The 25,399-nt window shown below is 39.0% G+C and overlaps 1 protein-coding gene across 1 annotated transcript in view; it reads left to right on the top strand.

The window, feature by feature from the left end:
* The first annotated feature begins 1,168 nt into the window (after positions 1 to 1,168).
* CYP20A1 (cytochrome P450 family 20 subfamily A member 1) overlaps positions 1,169 to 25,399 on the top strand; it is a 78,339-nt gene continuing 54,108 nt past the window's right edge. Inside the window, exons 1-4 of the mRNA XM_067740937.1 lie at positions 1,169 to 1,355; positions 5,591 to 5,640; positions 6,236 to 6,402; positions 9,343 to 9,485. Of these exons, the coding sequence (XP_067597038.1) occupies positions 1,284 to 1,355; positions 5,591 to 5,640; positions 6,236 to 6,402; positions 9,343 to 9,485 (432 nt within the window). The 5' untranslated portion in view covers positions 1,169 to 1,283. The remainder of the gene's footprint in view (positions 1,356 to 5,590; positions 5,641 to 6,235; positions 6,403 to 9,342; positions 9,486 to 25,399) is intronic.

The raw sequence follows: 25,399 nt of genomic DNA, 5'->3' as shown, positions 1-25,399 counted from the left end.
TGCTATAAAGGTTTGTAGGCTGTGCTGCTATAAAACTGGAGGAGAATATAACAGTGGAAAGAGTATTTGAGCTTGAGCAAGTGGATAAAAATAGATAAATTACTTTAGCCAATCTTTGTTCTCAGTAGAAGCACAATAGATTTTTGCATAAAGAAACATTATTTCTTCTCTTAGGGTTCCATTAGTGGACTGGAAGTACTCAACAATTATTGTGGTGACCACGGTGGTTGCAACTGGCAGCTTAGGAACACTTTTCCATATTAAATTACTGTTCCTTTTAAAATAATATATATGTAGGTCTAGATATGATGTGAGTAAAGTGTGGTACCACTTCTTTATATTACCCTACAGATCTAGTTATCGCTTTAAGAGATGGTGAGAATCACAATGTAAGTGATACAATTGTTATGATAAATTTAAACTGTTTTATAATATTTGCTGCAATAACAATGTTACCATATGCAACAACTCCATTACAGTTGAACACAATAGATAAAAGTCATTGTTCATTTCTGAAGCTAAAGATTACTTTAAAAATTTTATTGATAATTCCAGTTGCTACTGCCTCAACAGAGCAAAATTTCTTCAATTTGAAAGAATTAAAAAAACTATTCTATACATAAATTATGCTTCAATAAGCCTGAAATTGTTTTAAAAAAATCTATCCAAGAACCACAATGACCGAAGACAGGATAATTTGGCATTTCTGCAGACAGAAGACAAATGATGTCAAAAATCTTGACTTTAAAAAGAGATTCTTCTGAAGTAAAGGGAAGAAAAATAAATTTTATGAAATAAATATATAATGTGTGAATTATGCATCTATATTTTATATTTGATCCAAACACCACTAGATTATTATAGAACACCCAGACATGTGCAATAAAGTTCAGTTAGATTTTGTTATTACATATATTTTAAATCTACTTGGAAAAGTCTTGGTCGGGGCACAGCGATGATAACGCCTAATGTTTTCTCCAAGCCAGGGTTCCTCCTCCCCAACAACTCGATCCCGGAGTCGTGGGCGTGTCTGGAGTCTCGGGCGTGCCAGATGTCGCGTCCGCCGGAATCCCGCCCCGGGGCGCGGCTCCCATCTCCCAGAGCTCCTCCGCGCTCCCTTGCTCCCCTCGCCAGCCCTGGCGGCCCAGGCCACGCCCCCAGCGGCCCATTCGTTCGCTCGTCCCGCGGGCGCCCCCGCACACCCCTCCGTTGCGCGGGTCCCAGCACGCTGAGGCGCTGCTGCCGAGCGTGGAACCAAGACGTGGCTCCCGGGCGGAGGAGCCATGTTGGACTTCGCGATCTTTGCCGTTACCTTCTTGCTGGCGTTGGTGGGAGCCGTGCTCTACCTCTATCCGGTAACCGCCGGCTCGGCCTCGGTCTCCCCCGCATCCACGTCGCCCTGCCCGCGGCGGGCTGCAGGGGGCGGGCCCGGAGGGGGTGCGGGGAGAGCTCCTGCTGCGGTTCCGGCTCAGTCCAGCTCCGGGGCATGTGACGCTTCGCGGGCGCGCGCGGGGCTGGCGCTGAGGACGGAGCGGCGCGGGCCACACGGCCGCTTTCCGACGCCGAGTGAGGCGGGCAGGTGGTTCAGCAGCGCGGATGCGGCCGCCGGGGGCTGAGGGCTGGTCCGCGGGTCCGGCTTCCCTGCGCCTGCCCTCGCCACGCCACTGTTAAGGGCGGGTCTGAAGCGCTTTGGTGGCTTTCGGGCAGTAACTCTGCCCACTCCAGTTCCATTTTCTAGTGTGCCTGGGAGGAAACTCCAGGCTGCTCCACGCCTTTCCCCTTTCCCAAGGATTCTCCCCCAGTGTTTCTTGTGTCGTCTACTCTTCCATCTGTCTTTCGACTTTCATTCCTGAAATCCAAAGTCCTTAAGGTCCAGACCGGGTCTTGCTCCTTGCAGGGCCTCACGGGCTAAATAAAGCGGTCGTGGAAGGAGCTCTGTGCAGGGGGAGGTTAGCTGTGAGCTTCACCTAGCCTAGTGCTTTATCTCTGAAATCTCCTTCCGGCCTTCTTTCTCTTCTTGCCTTCTTCAACCTCAGAAGGTGGTTCTGAAAACAAAGGAGCTAATGGATGAGGGGTTCATCTGCAAAGCAAGGTGGTGGTTTTGTAGAAGAAGTTGTAAAGCAGCAGCACAGTGCCAAACACATCGCTGGCAATGACAGAACACCTTAAATATTCTCGCTGGTAAATGGGTTGGATTGGAGTATTGCAATTGCACAATCTGGAACTTTCAGTGAATCTTATTTTCTGAGAAATAGCCATCTGGAAGGTTAGGAGAGTGCGGGAGTAGGGAAATGAGATTACCAGGCAACTCACTTGAGGGTCATGAAATTAAAATAAGACTAGTCATTATGGGTGTGTTTTTCCCCAGCAGTTTTTTTTTTAATTTGCGGTACGCGGGCCTCTCACTGTTGTGGCCGCTCCCGTTGCGGAGCACAGGCTACGGAAGCGCAGGCTCAGCGGCCGTGGCTCACGGGCCCAGCCGCTCTGCGGCACGTGGGTTCCTCCCGGACCGGGGCACGAACCCATGTCCCCTGCATCGGCAGGCGGACTCTTAACCATTGCGCCACCAGGGAAGCCCTTCCAGCAGTTTTTCTTCATCTGTGTGGAATCAGGGGCAGTTGACAGAATATTGGGTTTAATTAGAATTGGTGTTTTACTAGGTGGTTTTGACAAAAGGATATAGGGCAAGGGAGTGGTTATAATGGACCATGGAATCTCAGCTGGAGAGAGTGGAAAATGAGTATATGAGTGGGTGGGTTAAAAGTTCTTTTGGGGTAAAAATAGTTTTTGGAGTCAAGATGTTAAAAATAGTGAAAAGGGAAAATAGGAGGTGCTTGGAGATTTGGATGCTTGATGTTAAAACTCTGGAGATGGTGAAGTTATTGGTAATGTCAAGACCTAGTGTACAACCATAGGAATGAGTGGCTGAGATCGGGTGGAGTTTTGAGTTGGGGACAGATGGGTCAGGAAAGAAGATAAACTTCTGTAGGAATAGGAGTCTGGGGGACGAGGGAAGACCTGGGGATGGTAGTCCTGGGCTTAGTGTGGTGTCTAATGTAGGTAAGGAAAAAGGTCATAGTAACATTCTGGATGGTCTTAAGGTAGATGATAGTGGTGAGGCTACGATTATCAGGGAGTTTGGCAGGGTCTTGCCAGGTGCATGCCAATTTGGGGATCTCATCAATTTAGCTATGTGGAAGATGTGGATATAGTAAAGGGCAGGAGAGCATTTTGCCTGGTGTTCTGGGGCTCACTCTTCATTTCTCCTCTTGAAGGGTGGAGGTTGGTGTAGGAGCTCTCTTATGCAAAGCGCACAGACTTCTGAGGAAAATACATTTTTTGAGGCCTTGCTTGTGTGAAAATCTTTCTGTTCTAGCTTCACACTTGAATGATAGTTTGGCTTAGTGTAAAATTCTAAGTTGGGAATAATTTTCCCTTAGAATTATAGGGGCCACCACCCACCAGCCGGTTGTTCCTGAATCTGTAGTCTCAAGGTCTCTTTCCAGAAGGATGGTAATCACAAGAATGGTGTCTGAGGGATCTGTATACTGGCTTTTTGCTAATTGTTAAAATCTTGCGTCCTACCCTGCCTTTCTGGTTACTGAGTGCAAATCTGATTGCTTCTTGTGGAAATTCTCCTCTGCAGACCCCCAGAGGAGGCCTCACAACTACGTCAGTTAATCACTACTCCAACAGCTTAACACTTCCAAAAAAATTGGTTGGATCGTTCGTCCACTGTTGTCTCCTCTCCCATTCTCTTTATCGGTATTTTCTCCTTTTTTATATCTTCACTTTCATTTTGTGGGATTTCAGGAAGAGATAATTGATGAGTGTTATCAATCTACCATGTTTAAAGAGAAGTCAGGAAACTTGTTTCAGTCAATAATTTCAACCTAGAAAATAAAAAGTTGGCTTTTTTTATATGAATGCCTTTTTCTTTTTCTAATTGAGTTCCTTCCATCCTTTCCCCCACTTTTTGTAATATCAAACTTGACAAGTTTCCATTATTGATGAGACTGTAGGACAAAATTTTACATTGTAGGTTTCATTGTCATCAGTTAAATGCAAGTTGCACATACTATTACCTAGATAGTATTTTTTTTTTTGGAAAGATTATCACTTCAGACTACTACTTTTTTTTGTTTGTTTTAAATTTATTTTTATTTATTTATTTTTGGCCGCGTTGGGTCTATGTTGCTGCGCATGGGCTTTCTCTAGTTGCGGCGAGTGGGGTCTACTCTTCATTGTGGTGCACAGGCTTCTCATTGCGGTGGCTTCTCTTTTTGCAGAGCAGGGGCTCTAGGTGCGTGGGCTTCAGTAGTTGTGGCACACAGGCTCAGTAGTTGTGGCTTGCGGGCTGTAGAGCGCAGGCTCAGTAGCTGTGGTGCACGGGCTTAGTTGCTCCACAGCATGTGGGATCTTCCCGGACCAGAGCTTGAACCCGTGTCCCCTTCATTGGCAAGCAGATTCTTAACCACTGCACCACCAGGGAAGCCCCTAGATAGTATTCTTATAGGATTTAGTACAAACTGTTAAACTCTTCAGTTAGTATCATTCAACCTAGTATCTCCCTTTTGGCATACATACCCCAAAGGAGGAAAAAAGTAAAGTTGTATAAAGATTTTCATGGCACTACCTATAACAATGAGAGAATGAAAGAAAGAAATAGCCTAGATGTTTTATAACACTATAGCAGGAAGATGATTACACAATTCTGGATACATAGTGGAACACTGTTTAGCCTTTAAATGTTCAAATAAATATTCATTTATTTGTATAATGTTAAGTAGGGGGGAAAAGGGCAGAATGTCAGACAAATAAACTCTGATTAGTACTAGCTAAAGTCATTGACAAAATTCAGAATTGATTCTGGAGTTGACTATTTTAGGTTATTTTTCCTATAAATATTTAGTTTATTTAAAAATAGTTTTACAAGATATCTTATTATAAAAGTAATACGCTTGTTGTAAAATAAAAAAAAAGACACTAACCTCTAAACCCAGCGACCATAAACCCAGTACAAAATTGTAAAACATGAAAATTCCCCCAACTTTTTCATAGTTCATTCTTCAGAGGTTGTCACTTTAACAATTTGCTATGAATTATTTTGTTATTTACTTCTATACCAGACACCTTTCTGACTGTATGACCCTGATAATAACTGCATTAAAGCAAATGATGAATATCACATTGTATTTTGGTAAATTCTTTGACTAGAAAGAGGAGAACTATTTTAGGAATGAAATTATTATAATCATGACATTGATTTTTTTTTTGAAAGCCAAGCCAGATGGGACCATATGTAGTCTCAGAACAAAGAAAAATGTACTTGATTATGTATTAATTGATGAAGAATGGATGTTAAATTCTTCAAACACCTTAGTTTAGTTGATAGAGAGGAGGAATATTAGGATAATGCTTTTCAATACAAAGAATCCAGTTTTTGTATTTTAATATAGAAATAATCTCAGATTCAACGAATTTGGAAAACCATCATTTAAGGTCCTGCAGATGTCTTGGGAAAATGCATCTGACTTATGGGATATGTGATAATTCATTATACTAAACTTTTTAAAATTTCTTCCCTAAGGCTTCCAGACAAGCTGCAGGAATTCCAGGGATTACTCCAACAGAAGAAAAGTGAGTTGTTGTTTTTTTAAATCAAGTAGAGTCAACTCTTAATTTTGGATCAAAACTAAACCGTACCTTTAGATTACTCAGTTTATTATCGCTGGGCATACTACCTAAACTTTGTTAAGAACAGAAAGGAAGGCTGTATAAATCAAAACCTTTAATTTCTTTCACTTCTGTTAGCCAGACAGTGTTGAAAATAGAAAGAAAGGATTAAGATAGAAGGAAATAAGAAAAAGTTGCCATAGCTGATTTAAATTAGCCTGTGATTTAATAGCCAATGATGGTGTCCATTGCTATCTCAGAATGAGTTGCTGCAAAAATTGGATAGTTTTCCAGTGTCTAAGTCAGATGTTCCTCGTGTAGCTTTTTTATTTGGTATGAAGTGTTATGAATTCTCAAAATATCAGACAAATCCATATCCAAATGTAACTACTGAAAGAGAGAAGTCAAATATAATTCAGTTTTGGATTTTGCAGTAATTTGAATTTTGTGTATTTTTGCTCTCATCTGTTGACACAGTTAATTCAGAATCAACTAGTATTGTTTTTCTGATTCTTCCATGTTAAATTGATTATTTTGTCAAATGTTGCTCTTTTTTCAGAGATGGTAATCTTCCAGATATTGTGAACAGTGGAAGTTTGCACGAGTTCCTGGTTAATTTGCATGAGAGATATGGGCCTGTGGTCTCTTTCTGGTTTGGCAGGCGCCTTGTGGTTAGTTTGGGCAGTGTTGATGTGCTAAAGCAACATATCAACCCCAATAAGACATGTAAGTTTAATTTTCTTTTTAATTAGAGTAGATGTCTATAAATGAAGATCCATACATTGTTCTTAGGAATAGCTAACATTTATTAAATACTTTGTATTATATGCCAGACATTGTGCTGAAGTCTTTATATTAATTACTTCATTTAAGACACAGTATTGTAAAATGATTATTTTCTTCCTTCAGTTTATAGATATGTACGAAAAAAATCCCAGTGTAAATGCCAACAGGAATTTTTTGGAACCTGAAAAACTAGTTCCAGGGTACGTCTGAAAGAGTAAAGGTACAAGAGCAGTTAAGAAACATCTAGAAAGAACATTAGTGCGGGAGATTCTTGTACCATCAGGTCGAACAGTGTATTATAAAACTTGACTAACTTAAAGAATCTTGTACTGTGATAGGACTAGACGGATTGATGGAATGGAGTAGGTAGCCCAGTAGACAAACCGAGTATATATGATAAAGGTAGCATTTTATGATAAAGGGGAAAGGTAATAAATGGTTTGGGAAAACTAGTTAGCTATTTGGAAAAAATAAATCTCAGTCCCTCTCTCACTCTTTATATCAAAATAAATTAGAAATGATTAAAATTTGGAGTCATAAAAGTAATAGAAGAAAAAATGGTTAAATCTTAAATTTTTTTGAGGGGGTTGTTGATAAGCCCTTTTGTAACCTGACACGAGATCTAAGAGCCATCAATCACAAGATGGGTAAATCTGTCTACGTAAAAATGAAAAAATTTCAGTACAATAAAAAACACCATGAAAAAGAGAGATAGGAAAATGTTGGCCACATACTATATTTCTGTAAAGTAAAAAGGTACCATGAAGAAGTTTAAAAGAGAGATGGGGGAACTATTTACCACCTATATATATATAAAGTAAATGAAAACTAATAAGAAAATAAAATGCAATTGTGGAAAAATGGGCAAAAACAAGGTAATTAAAAAAGAAGAAATAAAAATAGCCAATAAGCAAATTAAAAGATTTCAACCTCACTAATAATCAGTGGGATGCAAATAAATATGAGATTTTCACTTATCTGACTAGAGGAGATGAAAAATGTTGGCAAAACTCACTGTTGGTGAGGGAATGGAGAAACATGGAGTATAAATGTTTTACAAACTATCTGGAGAGAAGGTTGGCAGTGACCTTTGACTTATCTTAAGGAATTATCATAAGCTGATAATCACATAGATGAGAAAAGACATTAGTATTATTCATAATAAAAACTTAAAAATTTTTAATGGCTGCATTAAAGGATACATTCAGGAGTTAATATGATGATATAGGTTTATTTTATTTTGTTCTTCAGATACTCATATAGCAATTTCTATATGCCAGCACTATTGTAAGACCTTACACACGTTAACTGATTTAATCCTCAGAACACCTTATGAAGTACGTATTATGATTATCCCCACTTTACAGAAGAGAAAACTGATGTACAGAGAGGCTAAGTCATTTGCCCAAAGTCACACAACTAATTAGTGATGGAGCTGGGACTTGAAGCTAGGCTCTCTGGGCTGGGTCTGTTTTCTTTTTTTTCTTTTTTTCTTTTTTTGCGGTACGCGGGCCTCTCACTGTTGTGGCCTTTCCTGTTGCGGAGCACAGGCTCCGGACGCGCAGGCTCAGCGACCATGGCTCACGGGCCCAGCCGCTCCGCAGCATGTGGGATCTTCCCGGACCGGGGCACGAACCTGTGTCCCCTACATCGGCAGGCGGAATCTCAACCACTGCGCCACCAGGGAAGCCCATGGGTCTGTTTTCTTAATCACAGAATTTCCGCAACGTGGAAGGATGGCTCCGTTAAGAAATGCAAAGATGGGTATAACCAGACATGGCCTCTGCTCCTGTGGAATTTATAGTCTAGTGCTGGGGAAGTGGGGGAGCATGTAAATGGTGTTCGAATGATCACACTAATGAACTGAGAGACGTGCTCTGAAAGAAGGGACTGTAGTTCTTTGCAAAATCTGACAGATTTTTCTGTCTGTCTCTCTCTGGTGAGAAATGTTAACAGCTGTAAAAAAAAAAAAATCTCAGATATTTAACAGTGACTATCTCTGTGTGGTGACATTTAGATGAATTTATTTTCTATGTATCTATGTTGTTTTAATTATTTACAATGACAGTGTATTTTTGCGTATGTGGAAACAATACAGTCATTAAAGAAACACTTATGGAATTCTCTGGCGATCCAGTGGTTAGCACTCTGTGCTTCCACTGCAAGGGGCCTGGGTGTGATCCCTGGTTGGGGAACTAAGATCCTGCGAGCCTCACAGCGCTGCCGCCAAAAAAAAACAGGAAACAAGAAACACTTAAAAGTGAATGAAGGAGAAAAGAAAAGAAATTTTTGGATTCAGCTAAATAATTTTAACTGTAATACTTGACAGTTACATACACAAAATCAATTTTGCTTTAAAAATCAGTGGTGTGATTTTTTTTTTGCAAAGTGAAAGATATTGCTGTCATGTGAGTAGAAAATTTATGTAAATTTTAATGATTTACAGTGAAATTCCCAGTCAGAATATTGTTTTCTTGCCAATTTTTTTTTTTTTTTTTTTTTTTGTGGTACGTGGGCCTCTCACTGTTGTGGCCTTTCCCGTTGCGGAGCACAGGCTCCGGGCACGCAGGCTCAGCGGCCATGGCTCACCGGCCCAGCTGCTCTGCGGCACGTGGGATCTTCCCGCACCGGGGCACGAACCCGTGTCCCCTGCATCGGCAGGTGGACTGTCAACCACTGCGCCACCAGGGAAGCCCTTTCTTGCCAATTTTTATTGCCTCTTGAACTGTTCACATTTAGGAAAGACAAGGGAGTTGTGAAAAAATGTTCATAGTCTCTTGGCTACAGTCCTGTACCTCCCTGATCTCTGTTCTTTTGCTGGAGATTTTTTTTTTTTGAGTGATTACTTTGCCTTTGAAATGTTTAATTTGTCTGTTTCAGCGGACCCTTTTGAAACCATGCTAAAGTCATTATTAAGGTATCAGTCTGAGAGTGGGAATGTGAGTGAAAACCTCATGAGGAAAAAATTGTATGAAAATGGTGTGACTAATTCTCTGCGGAGTAATTTTGCTCTCCTGCTAAAGGTAAGGTAGTTTGTCCTGGAGTTCTATCATACAGATAATAGTATATGGATCTTCCTCGAGTTACGATGGGGTTATGTCCTGATAAACACATCGTGAGTTGAAAAATATCATAAGTTGAAAATGCATTTAAATACACCTAACCTCCTGGACATCATAGCTTAGCCTAGCCTGCTTTAATCATACTCAGAACACTTACGTTAGCCTGCAGTTGGGCACAGTCATCTCACACTAAGCCTATTTTATAATAGAGTGTTGACTAGCTCGTGTAATTTATTGAACACTGTACAGAAAGTGAGGAATAGATTGTTGTCTGGGTACAGAATGGTTGTAAGCTTATGGGCTCTTTGCTGTCATGGTCCCATGGCTGGCTGTGGGCTACGGCTGCTGTCGCTGCCAGCGTCACAAAGAGTCGTACTTCATACGCTAGCCCAGCAGAAGATCAAGATAAGTTCAGAGGACCGTTTCTACTGAACGCTTATGGCTTTTGCGCCATGGTAATGTTGAAAAATTGTATGTCGGGGACCATCTGTATATTTTAACTATTAGTGTGTCTTTGTTTTTCCTACTCTTTTCTTACCTGTCTTTCGAAGCTGAATTTTACTCTTTTTTTGCCGGGGCAGGCCGCACTGCAAGGCTTGTGGGATCTTAGTTCCCTGCCAGGGGTTGAATCCATGCTCCCTGCAGTGGAAGCGCAGAGCCTTAACCACAGGACCGCCAGGGAAGTCCCTCTAAGCTGATTTTTATTCTCCTGAAATTCTAAAACGAAACAAAAACAAAGCAAAAATCTTAACATCTAGACTCCCTATGTAGGTTGGAATGATGGGAGCAGAGAGAACCTGAAGACATTTTATGTATCAGTAGATTTGTCCATTGTTTTCAGACCAGACTAAACCAGCATTTCCTAAAATATGGTCTGAACTCACCTGAAACACTCCCTCTTGTTTAAGGTGCAGACTACTGGGCCTTTACTTGGACAAACTGAATCACTGGGAGGGGCACCTGACATTTTTAAGAAGCTCAGCAAATCATTTACAAAGGTTGAGAACAATACTAATCCTTACCGTTTCCTTTTTGTTTCTGAAGACCCTTAGCCAAGCCCTGTGCACTGCCTCACAGTTCCCTGTGCTCCCACAGGGCTGTTGCAGACCTTCACCCTTATTCTAGTACTGCCAGTCCTACCAACCCCTTTGCTTGCTGTAGATGTCCTAGCCTCCTGCTTTGCTGAGACTATGGAGTCCTTTACGTGTGAACTCCCTCAGTAGCCTGTTCCCCCACCAGTAGACTCTGTCCATCACAAACCTTGGTTCTTTTTTCTTATTTTAAATCTTGAAGAATCCTTCCTTCTGTCCAAAGCTAATCTATCCATTTGTGCCATTTAAAAATAATGTAATTTATAAAAGTAATATATGGTTGCTAAAGAAAACGTGGAAAATCTGATAGTGTAAAGAAATCACTCATAATTTGACTATAGATTTTTTATATGGTTGAGATCATATTGTATGTACAATTTTATATACTTTTTCACTATAAAACGTATCGTAAGCGTTTCCCCATCATTAAAAAATTTGCAGGGACTTCCCTGGCCGTCCAGGTGAAGGCTCTGCACTTGCACTGCGGCCGTGGGGTGAGGGTGGGGTGAGCATGGCTTCGAGGTTCCATCCCTGGTCGGGGAACTAAGGTCCTGCATGCCCTGTGGCTCGGCCAAAAAGAAAAAGAGAAAAGAAAAGAGAAGAAAATTTCCAAAAATAACTAAAATTATGCTTTTTCTGCTAGTCACTTTATAAAATATGGAAACATTTAGAGAAGTCCTAAGGAAAAAAATAAACATTTTTACTGCTGTTCATTCCCCGGTGATAACCATGTTTAACATTTTAAAATACTTTGCATCATTCCAGTCATTTCTGTGTACAGTAGAATTTCAATCAGCATTATACTGTAGAGATAGTTTTAGACTGCATTTTTATTTACCATTATATGATAAGTATTTTTATAACAGTAAATACTCTTAGAAAATTACATTTGAAAAGAGTCTCTAATGTCACTTTTACCTTCTGAATATCTTTCAAATTGCTCTACTCCACCAGCACTGCTCCCATCCTGGTTTAAGCTTCCATCGTCTTATGTGGATTGCTTGTTTCTCTGCCTTCTCTCTGCCCTTCCCCAATTTCTACCCTCTGTTAGGGATTCTTAGACTTCTTTTAAGACATGTACCCCTTGCAGTTGTGGTGAAACCTACAGACTCCTTCGGAGAATAGCATTTGGAAATGTGTAACTACAAAGGAAACCAATATAGTTATCAAAATGTTATTTTTAAAAAACATGTGGTATTATAATATCAGTGCTTTATTGTTAATGTATTACATAACAAGATCTAGCAATGCTTCCTCAAACTTCCACAATTTTAAAGTAATGATGTTATGAGAGACAAAACCATTATTTTGAGAGTTTTACAATAACCAAAATATAATGGGAACGTATTTGAGATTTGTATTGCGACAAAGTTAAAAGGCCTATATTCAGAAAGAAGTGCTAAATTTTATTTAGAGGTTAGTGAAAAATAAAGATTTTTTTCCTCCCTCATCCAAGTTCATGGACTCCTGGATTCTATGCACAGACCCTTGGTATCTATGGACTGGATGTTCATAACCCCTGAGAACAGACACTTTCAAAATACAATTCTTATTTTATCAGTCCCTGATCAAAAACCTCCAGTGGCTTCCCTTTGCTCTTGGGACAAACTCCGAAGTCTTGAATGTAATCTTAAAGACCGTATGTGGTTTGGCCTGCCTACTTTTCCAGCCTCATTTCCCACTTTCTCATTTGTGCTTATACTCTAGCCACCCTGGTTTTCTCTTAGTTCTGTACCTTGTTCTCTGCTATCTCAAGGGCTCTGTATATGCTGTTCCTGTTGCCTGGATTGTCTCATCTAACCATCCACACACCTAGTTAATGCATGTTTATTCTTCAGCTCAGTTTAGATGTCACTTCCCCAGGGAAGCCATCTCTGATCATCCCACTGTCCCTAGGAAGGTCCCCCTTTTAGATGCTGTCATAACACCCTTTGCTTTTCCTTTGCAACACGTCCTAGTTTGTAATTATATTATGTGTAATTCTTTGAATAATCTTTCCTAAGCTGTATGCTCCACGGAGGGAGACACTATTCTGTTTTGATTTCTACTGTATCCGTGGGTCTTGGTGTAGAGTAGGCCCTCAGTAAATATTTATTAAATCAGTGAATGAATACCGACCAACTTACAGGTCCTCAATTCATAGTCTCTTCTCTTATCTCTGTGGGTCTGTTCTTGCTATTTTCTCCTCAGCTAACTCCTGTCCAGCTCGTCTTCCAATATCCAGTTTAGTTACCTACCCTCTGCCATTCACTCTCTTTACTACCATGACAACCTGGCCATACTTACATAACAAAATTAAATTGACTTTCTTATCTCCCTTCTTATATTGTGTTTTCCTTCCCCTTTCCTGTAATCTGTGTACCTCGAAGAAAGTTTTTATTTTGTTGTATGTTTAATGTAGCTTCTTGGGAAGTAGTAGTATTGTATAGAGCAGAGACTTTAAGCTTGGGCAAAAGGCTTTGAATCCTATTTCTGTCATTTAGTATCTGCATGATTCTTTGTGTGTTACTTGGCCTTTGTGAGCTTTTATTGCCTCTTTTTTTTTTGGCTACTCTGCAGGGATCCCTTAATTTCCCGACCAGGGGCCAAACCTGTGCCCCTTGCGTTAGAAGCACAGAGTCTTAACCACTGGACCGCCAGGGAGGTCCTATTGCCTCATCTTAAATTGAGGATAATAGCATCCACGTTACAAATTCGCTGTGAGGATTATATGAGGTCATGATGTAAAATACCTAACAACAGGTCTTAGAACACAGTAACTACTCAAAAAAATACCTTTCCTTCCTTTGTTTGAGAAGTAGGTTTTCCTGCTGTTTGTTTGCTGCTCCCCCCACCTCCCAGCGTTCTTCTGTTCTGTTAAATTTTCTTCTTTCTTACATTTTCCCTGCTCCTCTGAAACTACACCTCCTTATTAATGCTTCCAATTTAGTTAATGCGTTTCTTCTTTCATGCAGGGTTTTTATAGTTGATGGGCCTATATCTGTCCCATTTGAAGGGTTACGTAGGAGTCCTTACTGTTCTATATAGATTAAACCCACATTCACTCACAAGTACACAAATACACCCCACTGACTTTCACATTGTATATGGTAAATAATTTTTAAAATCATGGAAAAAAATTTTTTTTGAATTTTTGAATTTTATTTTATTTATTTTTCTATACAGCAGTTTCTCGTTAGTCATCCATTTTATACACATCAGTGTATACGTGTCAAACCCAATCTCCCAATTCATCACCCCTCCACCCCACTTTCCCCCCTTGGTGTCCATACATTTGTTCTCTACATTTGTGTCTCTATTTCTGCCCTGCAAACCGGTTCATCTGTACCATTTTTCTAGGTTCCACATATATGCGTTAATATATGATATTTGTTTTTCTCTTTCTGACTTACTGCACTCTGTATGACAGTCTCTAGATCCATCCACATCTCTACAAATGACCCAATTTCGTTCCTTTTTATGGCTGAGTAATACTCCATTGTATATATGTACCACATCATCTTTATCCATTCGTCTGTCGATGGGCATTTAGGTTGCTTCCATGACCTGGCTACTGTAAATAGTGCTGCAGTGAACACTGGGGTGCATGTGTCTTTTTGAATTGTGGTTTTCTCAGGTATATGCCCAGTAGTGGGATTTCTGAGTCATATGGTAGTTCTATTTTTAGTTTTTTAAGGAACCTCCATACTGTTCTCCATAGTGACTGTACCAATTTACATTCCCACCAACAGTGCAAGAGGGTTCCCTTTTCTCCACACCCTCTCCAGCATTTGTTGTTTGTAGATTTTCTGATGATGCCCATTCTAACTGGTGTGAGGTGATACATCACTGTAGTTTTGATTTGCATTTCTCTAATAATTAGTGTAAAAGTCATGAAAAATTTAAATAAAAATAGAATAGTATAATGAACATCTGTATTCTCATCACCAAACTTTAACAGTTAGCAAATTAGACGCAATCTTACTTTATCTATACCCCGACTTACCTCCCCTGTTTTCTCTCTGGATTATTTTTAAACAGATTCCAGACATCGTACAGATGAGGACATACTTTTTCAAGGGCTTAAGAGTATTTAGCATGTAATAGCTACTTGGTCAGGTTTCTTTTCTTTTCCTTCTCACCTTCTGTAACTTTGTTCATTCCTCCTAAAAATGTTCAGACTGCTCATTATAAGACTTTTGTGACTTTTTTGAGTTGTAGAATAACTGATAAATCTTAAGAGGATGCCATTTTGACTCATCCTACAGTATCTACTTTTAAAAAATTACATTCAGTAAATGCTTAATGCCATATTTTCCTTATTCTTCAATTCTGTTTGAAACTCACACTTTTCATTCAAGATTTGAGGCTGGCTTGTTGAGTTTACCGGAAGCATTAATTAACATGTTGGCTCCTTTGCACAGTTTTGCTTCCAAAAACTAAGCAAACAAGGCCTTTAACCATGGCCAGCTGCTGATTAGTCTTTCTCCTTTCCAGTTCCTATTTCTAACTGATAGCCATTATTCACAGGGCCATCAGGACATCTGTATATCAAATTTCCACCTTCTCATTATTGTCAGTACTGTTTGGTTTTGTTTTGTTTTAAATATTTATTTGGCTGTGCCAGGTCTTAGTTGTGGCACACGAGATCTTCATTGTAGCGTGCGGGACCTTTAGTTGCAGTATGCGGGATCTTTAGTTGTGGCATGCAGAATCTAGTTCCCTGACCAGGGATTGAACCCAGGCCCCCTACGTTGGGAGTGCGTAGTCTTAACCACTGGACCACCAGGGAAGTCCCAGTCAGTACTGTGTTGTATCATCATGTTCTCTGGACCTCTCAGGCTGCCTGCTTGGGTCGTCATAGCTGGTCCTGTCACACCTGAATGTCCTACCTGAAAGCAGTTATGTTGCCTCTGTCTAAGCATTCACCAGTCAGAACCTTTCTTTCTATTCTGTTTAAACACCTAACATTTGTCTGTAAGAATCTTTGTATTTAATTGTATAGCTCCAGGGAATTTTACCTATTTCTCTTTGCTTTGCTTTCAGTGATTATGCTTTTCAGTAATCTTTATTGTTAAAAGCCTTAATTAGTCTTTCTTCTCTGCTTCAAGCTAAGTAATTCTAGCTTCTTTAATCTTTAATCGTAGGCTCTCTTTCCCAAATTTTCAATCTTTTTTGTCCTTGCTCTGTATTGCGTTTTTTTCTCCTCCTATCTGATCAACGGCAAATCAAAGTGGAAAATTATTTACCAGTTTTCACATTTCTTGCCATCATATTTTCAAGCTTTGGTTCACAGACTGGGTCCATACATGAGAAATGTGTTTCAGGTTTATGTTTTCAACCCCGTAGCACAAGCCAGTTACTTAGCTTACTCATTAGTCAGAAATACCAATTAATATTTAATCAGTAAGAACATGATTGAAGAGAGCTGTAGTCAGAGCATCCTCTTCCTCCCTACTAATGGTTTTTCTTTAAGAGAACAGGGCTGTTTATCAGAGTTACCACTCCAGAATAAGCTGTACTTCATATTGACACAATAAATCTTTTGCCTTTTTTTTTTTTAAATTTATTTATTTATTTTTGCGGTACGTGGGCCTGTCACTGTTGTGGCCTCTCCTGTTGCGGAGCACAGGCTCCGGACGCGCAGGCTCAGCGGCCATTGCTCATGGGCCCAGCTGCTCCGCGGCACGTGGGATCTTCCCGGACCAGGGCACGAACCCATGTCCCCTGCATTGGCAGGTGGACTCTCAACCACTGCGCCACCAGGGAAGGCCTCTTTTGCCTTTTTTATTTTTATTTTGGTCCAAATCTGAATTCTGTATTCTGACTCTTCTCTAATCCTCTCAAACCTCATCCTGTGAGTTCTGGTTCCTTCTTGCCCTGACCGTCTCTGCTCAAAGGCTGTGTGTAAACGTCCACTTTAGTTCTGTGAGTGTAACTTCTCTCTTCTGTGTGCTTCAGCCCCATATGCTCCTATGACTTTTGGGTTAAACTCTGATTTAAGAAGTATTTTCTGGATTTTAGAATTTATGACAGTTTTCCAGAACCCTCTTAATTGACAGCTTAGTAATAATAGCCAAAATTATTGAACTCATTGGTTTAATACTATCAAGTGAAGCTCATCAACAGATTGTTAGAATTCCCATCTAATACACATAGTCAAGATTCATAAACTAAAAGAGATTCATATAAGCCTCTAGCAGATGTACTAGATATGTATGTCAGGTAAAAACCTCCATGAATCATTTCTAATATTTGCATTGTTTTGTAGAGTACTGTGCAAAACAAATGGATGAGCAAATCACAACACAGTTCTGTGATACAAATGACAATATTGATAATAAAATTTTTATGCTCATGGCTAAAAAGGGGGAAAAAAAGGCTTTACCAGCATAGGCTGAAAGCATTTCCACAGTTAGTTGCATAATCAGTAATAATCTGGTACTGTGGGGAGATAGTCACAGTTAAAGTCTCTGATAAGTCACAGATTGTCCTAACAGGTTTTTAGGATACCATTTGGGTCCTAAATTTTGACCCAAATGGTCCAAATTTAGGAATACCATTTATAGGTCCAATGTTTAGGAATACCATTTATAGGTTTGTTTGTTTTTTTTTTGGAACATGTAATATCTCACAGAAGAAAGGTCACCAGAAAACTGACTACCTATCACTTAGAACTGAGGAAATATATACCCTGGATTTCATTTAAAAAGCAGCTATGTACAGAAGCTCTTACACATTATTAAGGAAAAGATAGAAGCCCCAGTAGAAAAATGGCTAAAGAAGTAAACGTGCAGTACATTGTGGAAAACATGTAAATGGCCATTAAATATTTGAAACTTGTTTAAACCCTACCAATAATTAGAACGAAATAAGCCAATTAAAGCAATGTTGAGTTATTTTTTACCTGTTAGACTGACAGAGGTTTTATAAAATGACAACACTTAGTACAGTCCAAAGTATGGGAAATGGACACTTTGAGATTGCTGGTAAGACTGTAAGCTGATATAGGCTTTCTCCAGGGCAGCATGGCCATATAAAGCAAAAGCTTAAAAACTACTTCTTAACTCAGAAATTTCATATCTAAGGAAGTCAAATGGCAATAGATGTATATACAGAGATGGCTGTTGAAGCATTGTTTATTGTAGCAGAAATTGGAAAATACTTAAACGTCCAGTAGTAGAGGATTATTTGAATGATCGTAAATCCGTACAATGGATTAGAATGAAAACATTAAGGTGGCAAAGACATTTATTTACTGACATGGGGAGATGGTTTGCTAGAGCTAGCACAAACTTGGTGGCTTAAACGCAGAAATTTATTGTCTCACAGTTCTGGAGGCTGTTGCCCAAGATCAAGTTGCCAGTAGAGTTGGTTCCTTCTGAGGGCTATGAGGGAAATCTGTTCTATGCCTCTTTCCTAGCTGCTAGTAGTTTGCTGGTAATCTCTGGTGTTCCTTGGCTTGTACACTTATCACTCCAATCTCTGCCTTCATGTTTATAATGAGGTATCCCTGTGTGTGTATATGTTTGTGTGTGTGTTTCAGTGTCCAAATTTCCCCTTTTTATAAGGACACAGTGGTATTGGATTAAGGCCCACCCTAATGTGCATACCTTAAACTGATTTTCTGCAAGAACCTATTCCCAAATGAGGTCACATTCACAGGCACTGGGGGTTAAAACTTCAAGATCCTTTGGGGGGGGCACAATTCAACCCATAACAGATGGTAAGTGAAAAAAACCAGTATACAGAACAGTTTGTAGAGTATTAATATATTGTCCAAAGTATACCTTTATGCACACATGTATGTACACATATACATGGATACACATACCTATAGAAAAACATGAAAAGCTCTATTAAAAAAAATGTTATCAGTAATTACTGCTACTGGGTTGAATTTAGGGTGATTTAAATTAATTTCTATATTTTCATTTATTTTTAAGTTATTTATTGTTTTCTACATATTAATTTTCTTTACACTAACCTGTATTACTGTACAAGTCAAAAACAATGAACCAAAAAAAAAAAAACAACAAAAAAAAACAATGAACCACTCAACTCTCAGTGATAGTCTGAATAGTCACTGAATTTTCATTAGGAGCAAAGCTTAATAATTCATTGACTAATTAAAACCAAAATTCAATAATTTATTTAATTTTCTCTAAGAACAAAGCCTTTTATTCATGGACTTTCTTAGGACTATGTATTTGGTTTCTTTTATTCTTCTGGAAGCTGCTAATACGCAGGAGTTGATTTGGGGAGAATGATGTTCCCTGCTGTTGTTTTTGTACTGTTCAGTATTTTTTTTTAATTTAATTTAATTTAATTTTTTAACATCTTTATTGGGGTATAATTGCTTTACAATGGTGTGTTAGTTTCTGCTTTATAACAAAGTGAATCAGTCATACATAAACATATGTTCCCATATGTCTTCCCTCTTGCGTCTCCCTCCCTCCCACCCTCCCTATCCCACCCCTCCAGGCTGTCACAAAGCACCAAGCCAATACCCCTGTGCCATGCGGCTGCTTCCCACTAGCTATCTACCTTACTATGTTTGTTAGTGTGTATATGTCCATGACTCTCTCGCCCTGTCACAGCTCACCCTTCCCCCTCCCCATAACCTCAAGTCCATTCTCTAGGAGGTCTGCGTCTTTATTCCTGCCTTACCCCTAGGTTCTTCATGACATTTTTTTTTTCTTAAATTCCATATATATGTGTTAGCATACGGTATTTGTCTTTCTCCTTCTGACTTACTTCACTCTGTATGACAGGCTCTAGGTCTATCCACCTCATTACAAATAGCTCAATTTCGTTTCTTTTTATGGCTGAAAAATATTCCATTGTATATATATGCCACATCTTCTTTATCCATTTATCCGATGATGGGCACTTAGGTTGTTTCCATCTCCGGGCTATTGTAAATAGAGCTGCAATGAACATTTTGGTACATGACTCTTTTTGAATTTTGGTTTTCTCAGGGTATATGCCCAGTAGTGGGATTGCTGGGTCATATGGTAGTTCTATTTGTAGTTTTTTAAGGAACCTCCATACTGTTCTCCATAGTGGCTGAACCAATTCACATTCCCACCAGCAGTGCAAGAGTGTTCCCTTTTCTCCACACCCTCTCTAGCATTTATTGTTTCTAGATTTTTTGATGATGGCCATTCTGACTGGTGTGAGATGATACCTCATTGTAGTTTTGATTTGCATTTCTCTAATGATTAATGATGTTGAGCATTCTTTCATGTGTTTGTTGGCAGTCTGTATATTTTCTTTGGAGAAATGTCTATTTAGGTCTTCTGCCCATTTTTGGATTGGGTTGTTTGTTTTTTTGTTATTGAGCTGCATGAGCTGCTTGTAAATTTTGGAGATTAATACTTTGTCGGTTGCTTCATTTGCAAATATTTTCTCCCATTCTGAGGGTTGTCTTTTGGTCTTGTTTATGGCTTCCTTTGCTGTGCAAAAGCTTTGAAGTTTCATTAGGTCCCATTTGTTTATTTTTGTTTTTATTTCCATTTCTCTAGAAGGTGGGTCAAAAAGGATCTTGCTGTGATTTATGTCATAGAGTGCTTTGCCTATGTTTTCCTCTAAGAGTTTGATAGTTTCTGGCCTTACATTTAGGTCTTTAATCCATTTTGAGCTTATTTATGTGTATGGTGTTAGAGAGTGATCTAATCTCATACTTTTACATGTACCTGTCTAGTTTTCCCAGCACCACTTCTTGAAGAGGCTGTCCTTTCTCCACTGTACATTCCTGCCTCCTTTATCAAATATAAGGTGACCATATGTGCGTGGGTTTATCTCTGGGCTTTCTATCCTGTTCCATTGATCTATCTTTCTGTTTTTGTGCCAGTACCGTACTCTGTTGATTACTGTGGCTTTGTAGTATAGTCTGAAGTAAGGGAGCCTGATTCCTCCAGCTCTGTTTTTCTTTCTCAAGATTGCTTTGGCTATTCGGGGTCTTTTGTGTTTCCATACAAACTGTGAAATTTTCTGTTCTAGTTCTGTGAAAAATGCCATTGGTAGTTTGATGGGGATTGCATTGAATCTGTAGATTGCTTTGGGTAGTAGAGTCATTTTCACAATGTTGATTCTTCCAATCCAAGAACATGGTGTATCTCTCCATCTATTTGTATCATCTTTAATTTCTTTCATCAGTGTCTTATAATTTTCTGCATACAGATCTTTTGTCTCCTTAGGTAGGTTTATTCCTAGATATTTTATTCTTTTTGTTCCAATGGTAAATGGGAGTGTTTTCTTGATTTCACTTTCAGATTTTTCATCATTAGTGTATAGGAATACCAGAGATTTCTGTGCATTAATTTTGTATCCTGCTACTTTACCAAATTCATTGATTAGCTCTAGTAGTTTTCTGGTAGTATCTTTAGGATTCTCTATGTATAGTATCATGTCATGTGCAAACAGTGACAGCTTTACTTCTTTTCTGATTTGGATTCCTTTTATTTCCTTTTCTTCTCTGATTACTGTGGCTAAAACTTCCAAAACTATGTTGAATAAGAGTGGTGAGAGTGGGCAACCTTGTCTTGTTCCTGATCTTAGTGGAAATGCTTTCACTTTTTCACCATTGAGGATGATGTTTGCTGTGGGTTTGTCGTATATGGCCTTTATTCTGTTGAGGTAGTTTCCCTCTCTGCCCACTTTCTGGAGAGTTTTTATCATAAATGGGTGTTGAATTTTGTCAAAAGCTTTTTCTGCATCTATTGAGATGGTCATATGGTTTTTATTCTTCAATTTGTTAATATGGTGTATCACATTGATTGATTTGTGTATATTGAATCCTTGCATCCCTGGGATAAACCCCACTTGATCATGGTGTATGATCCTTTTAATGTGTTGTTGGATTCTGTTTGCTAGTATTTTGTTGAGGATATTTGCATTTATATTCATCAGTGATATTGGCCTGTAATTTTCTTTTTTTGTGGTATCTTTGTCTGATTTTGGTATCAGGGTGATGGTGGCCTCATAGAATGAGTTTGGGAGTGTTCCTTCCTCTGCAGTTTTTTGGAAGAGTTTGAGAAGGATGGGTGTTAGCTCTTCTCTGAATGTTTGACAGAATTCACCTGTGAAGCCATCTGGTCCTGGACTTTTGTTTGTTGGAAGCTTTTTTTTTTTTGCGGTATGCGGGCCTCTCACTGCCGCAGCCTCTCCCGTTGCGGAGCACAGGCTCCGGACGTGCAGGCTCAGTGGCCATGGCTCACGGGCCCAGCCACTCCGCGGCATGTGGGATCTTCCTGGACCGGGGCACAAACCCATGTCCCCTGCATCGGCAGGCGGACTCGCACCCACCGTGCCACCAGGGAAGCCCTGTTGGAAGCTTTTTAATTACAGTTTCAATTACATTACTTGTGATTGGTCTGTTCATATGTTCTGTTTCTTCCTGGTTCAGTCTTGGAAGGTTATACCTTTCTAAGAATTTGTCCATTTCTTCCAGGTTGTCCATTTTATTGGCATAAAGTTGCTTGTAGTTGTCTCTTAGGATGCTTTGTATTTCTGTGGTGTCCGTAGTAACTTCTCCTTTTTCGTTTCTAATTTTATTAATTTGAGTCCTCTCCCTCTTTTTCTTGATGAGTCTGGCTAATGGTTTATCAATTTTGTTTATCTTCTCAACCAGTTTTTAGTTTTATTGATCTTTGCTATTGTTTTCTTTGTTTTTATTTCATTTATTTCTGCTCTGACCTTTACGATTTCTTTCCTTCTGCTAACTTTGGGTTGTTTGTTCTTCTTTCTCTAGTTCCTTTAGGTGTAACGTTAGATTGTTTGTGATTATTCTTGTTTCTTAAAGTAGGCTTGTATTGCTATAAGTTTCCCTCTTAGAACTGCTTTTGCTACATCCCATAGGTTTTGGATCGTCGTGTTTTCATTGTAATTTGTCTCTAGGTATTTTTTGATTTCTTCAGTGATCTCTTGGTTATTTAGTAACATATTGTTTAGCCTCCATGTGTTTGTGTTTATTACGTTTTTTTCCCTGTAATTGATTTCTCGTATCATGGCACTGTGGTCAGAAAAGATGCTTGATATGATTTCAATTTTCTTGAATTTACTGAGGCTTGATTTGTGACCCAAAATGTGATCTATCCTGGAGAATGTTCCGTGTGCACTTGAGAAGAAAGCATAATCTGCTGTTTTTGGATGGAATGTCCTATAAATATTAATTAAGTCCATCTGGTCTGTTGTGTCATTTAAAGCTTGTGTTTCCTTATTAATTTTCTGTTTGGATGATCTGTCCATCGAGGTAAGTGAAGTGTTAAACGTCCCCCACTATTATTGTGTTTCTGTCGATTTCTTCTTTTATAGCTGTTAGCAGTTGCCTTATGTATGGAGGTGCTCCTATGTTGGGTGCATATATATTTATAATTGTTATATCTTCTTGGATTGATCCCTTGATCATTATGTAGTGTCCTTCCTTGTCTCTTATAACATTTTTTATTTTAAAATCTATTTTATCTGATATGAGTATTGCTACTCCAGCTTTCTTTTGATTTCCATTTGCATGGAATATCTTTTTCCATCCCCTCACTTTCAGTCTGTATGTGTCCCTAAGTCTGAAGTGGGTCTCTTGTAGACAGCATATATATGGGTATTGTTTTTGTATCCATTCAGCGAGCCTGTGTCTTTTGGTTGGAGCATTTAATCCATTCACATTTAAGGTAATTATCGATATGTATGTTCCTATTACCATTTTCTTAATTGTTTTGGATTTGTTTTGTAGGTCCCTTTCTTCTCTGTGTTTCCCACTTAAAGAAGTTCTTTTCGCATTTGCTGTAGAGGTGGTTTGGTGGTGCTGAATTCTCTTAGCTTTTGCTTGTGTGTAAAGCTTTTGATTTCTCTATCAAATCTGAATGAAATCCTTGCCGGGTAGAGTAATCTTGGTTGTAGGTTCTTTCCTTTCATCACTTTAAGTATATCATGCCACTCTCTTCTGGCTTGTAGAGTTTGTGCTGAGAAATCAGCTGTTAACCTTATGGGAGTTCCCCTGTATGTTGTTTGTCGTTTTTCCCTTGCTGCTTTCAGTAATTTTTCTTTGTCTTTAATTTTTGCTTGTTTGATTACTGTGTGTCTCGGCATGTTTCTCCTGGGTTTATCCTGTATGGGACTTTCTGCGCTTCCTGGACTTGGGTGGCTATTTCCTTTCCCATGTTAGGAAAGTTTTCGACTATAATCTTTTCAGTTATTATCTTGGGTCCTTTCTCTCTCTCTTCTCCTTCTGAGACCCCTATAATGCGAGTGTTGGTGCATTTAATGTTGTCCCAGAGGCTTCTTAGGCTGTCTTCATTTCCTTTCATTCTTTTTTCTTTATTCTGTTCTGCAGCAGTGATTTCCACCATTCTGTCTTCCAGGTCACTTATCCGTTCTTCTGCCTCAGTTATTCTGCTATTGATTCCTTCGAGTGTAGTTTTCATTTCAATTATTTTATTGTTCATCTCTGTTTGTTCTTGAATTCTTCTAGGTCTTTGTTAAACATTTCTTGCATCTTCTTGATCTTTGCCTCCATTCTTTTTCTGAGGTCCTGGATCATCTTCAGTATCATTATTCTGAATTCTTTTTCTGGAAGGTTGCCTATCTCCACTTCATTTAGTTGTTTTTCTGGGGTTTTATCTTGTTCCTTCATCTGGTACCTAGCCCTCTGCCTTTTCATGTTGTCTGTCTTTCTGTGAATGTGGTTTTTTTCCACAGGCTGCAGGGTTGTAGTTCTTCTTGCTTCTGCTGTCTGCCCTCTGGTGGATGAGGCTATCTAAGAGGCTTGTGCCAGGTCCCTGATGGGAGGGACTTGTCATTATGATTTTGATTTGCATTTTCCTGATGGTGAATAAAATTAAGCATTTTTTCATTTGTTTATTTACCAGTTGGATAGTCACTCTGGTGTAGTGCTATTTCAAGTCTTTTGCCCATTTTTCTTTTGGGTTTTCTCTCTTTGTATTGATTTTTAAGAGGTTTTTAAAAATTCTGAATTTAAGAACTTTATTGGATGCATGTGTGTGTGCATATATATTATATACGTGTATATCTCAAGTATCTTCTACTGTGGCTTGATTTTATAGGATCTTAAGCTTGTCTTTTGATGAACAGATACTAATTTTAGTGTAGTCTAACTTATTTTTTTTGCCTTTATGTTTACTGCATTTTAAATCTTACGTGAGAAATCTTTATTTAACTTAATGTCATGAATATATTCATCTAAGTTTTGTTCTGGTAGTTTTACTGTTTACCTTTCAAACTTAGATCTGTAATCTATTTAGTGTTTATTATTGTGTAAAGAATGAGGAAAGGGGTTAACATTCCTTTTTTTCCCGTATGGTTATCCAGTTGACCCAGCATAACATTGAAAAGATCATCCTTTTTCCATTGTACTGTAATGTTACCTTTGTCAAAACCAAGTAACTGTGTAGGTCACTTGATGTATGTAAAGTTACCTTTACATATTGTTGACTGGGGAAAAACGCACAATCTAAAAGTTGTGAGTTATATTTTATTCAGGGACCTTACTGAGAAAAATAGCCTGGGAAACAGCCTCTCAGATGGCTCTGAGGAACTGTTCTGAAGAGGTAAGGGAGGAGCCAGGATATATTCCTATATATTCTGAGAAAAAAAAACTGTGTAGTCAAACATCAGAAGACTACTGCTAATGGCAAAAACCAGATATCTGAAATTAGTGATTTTAGTGCTTTTCTATGTATGAGAAGATGTAAGAGTCTGGACTTATTGAAATTATTCCTTAGATATACATCTTACATATCTAGGGCCTGTATCCTGTTTTTCTCCATTCTGAATCCCTTCAGGGTG

This window comes from Pseudorca crassidens, chromosome 6 (assembly GCF_039906515.1).
Source record: "Pseudorca crassidens isolate mPseCra1 chromosome 6, mPseCra1.hap1, whole genome shotgun sequence".
NCBI classification, from domain to species: Eukaryota; Metazoa; Chordata; class Mammalia; order Artiodactyla; family Delphinidae; genus Pseudorca; species Pseudorca crassidens.
The sequence above is the reverse complement of the archived record's forward strand: the minus strand, read 5'-3'. Positions and strand labels throughout refer to the sequence as shown.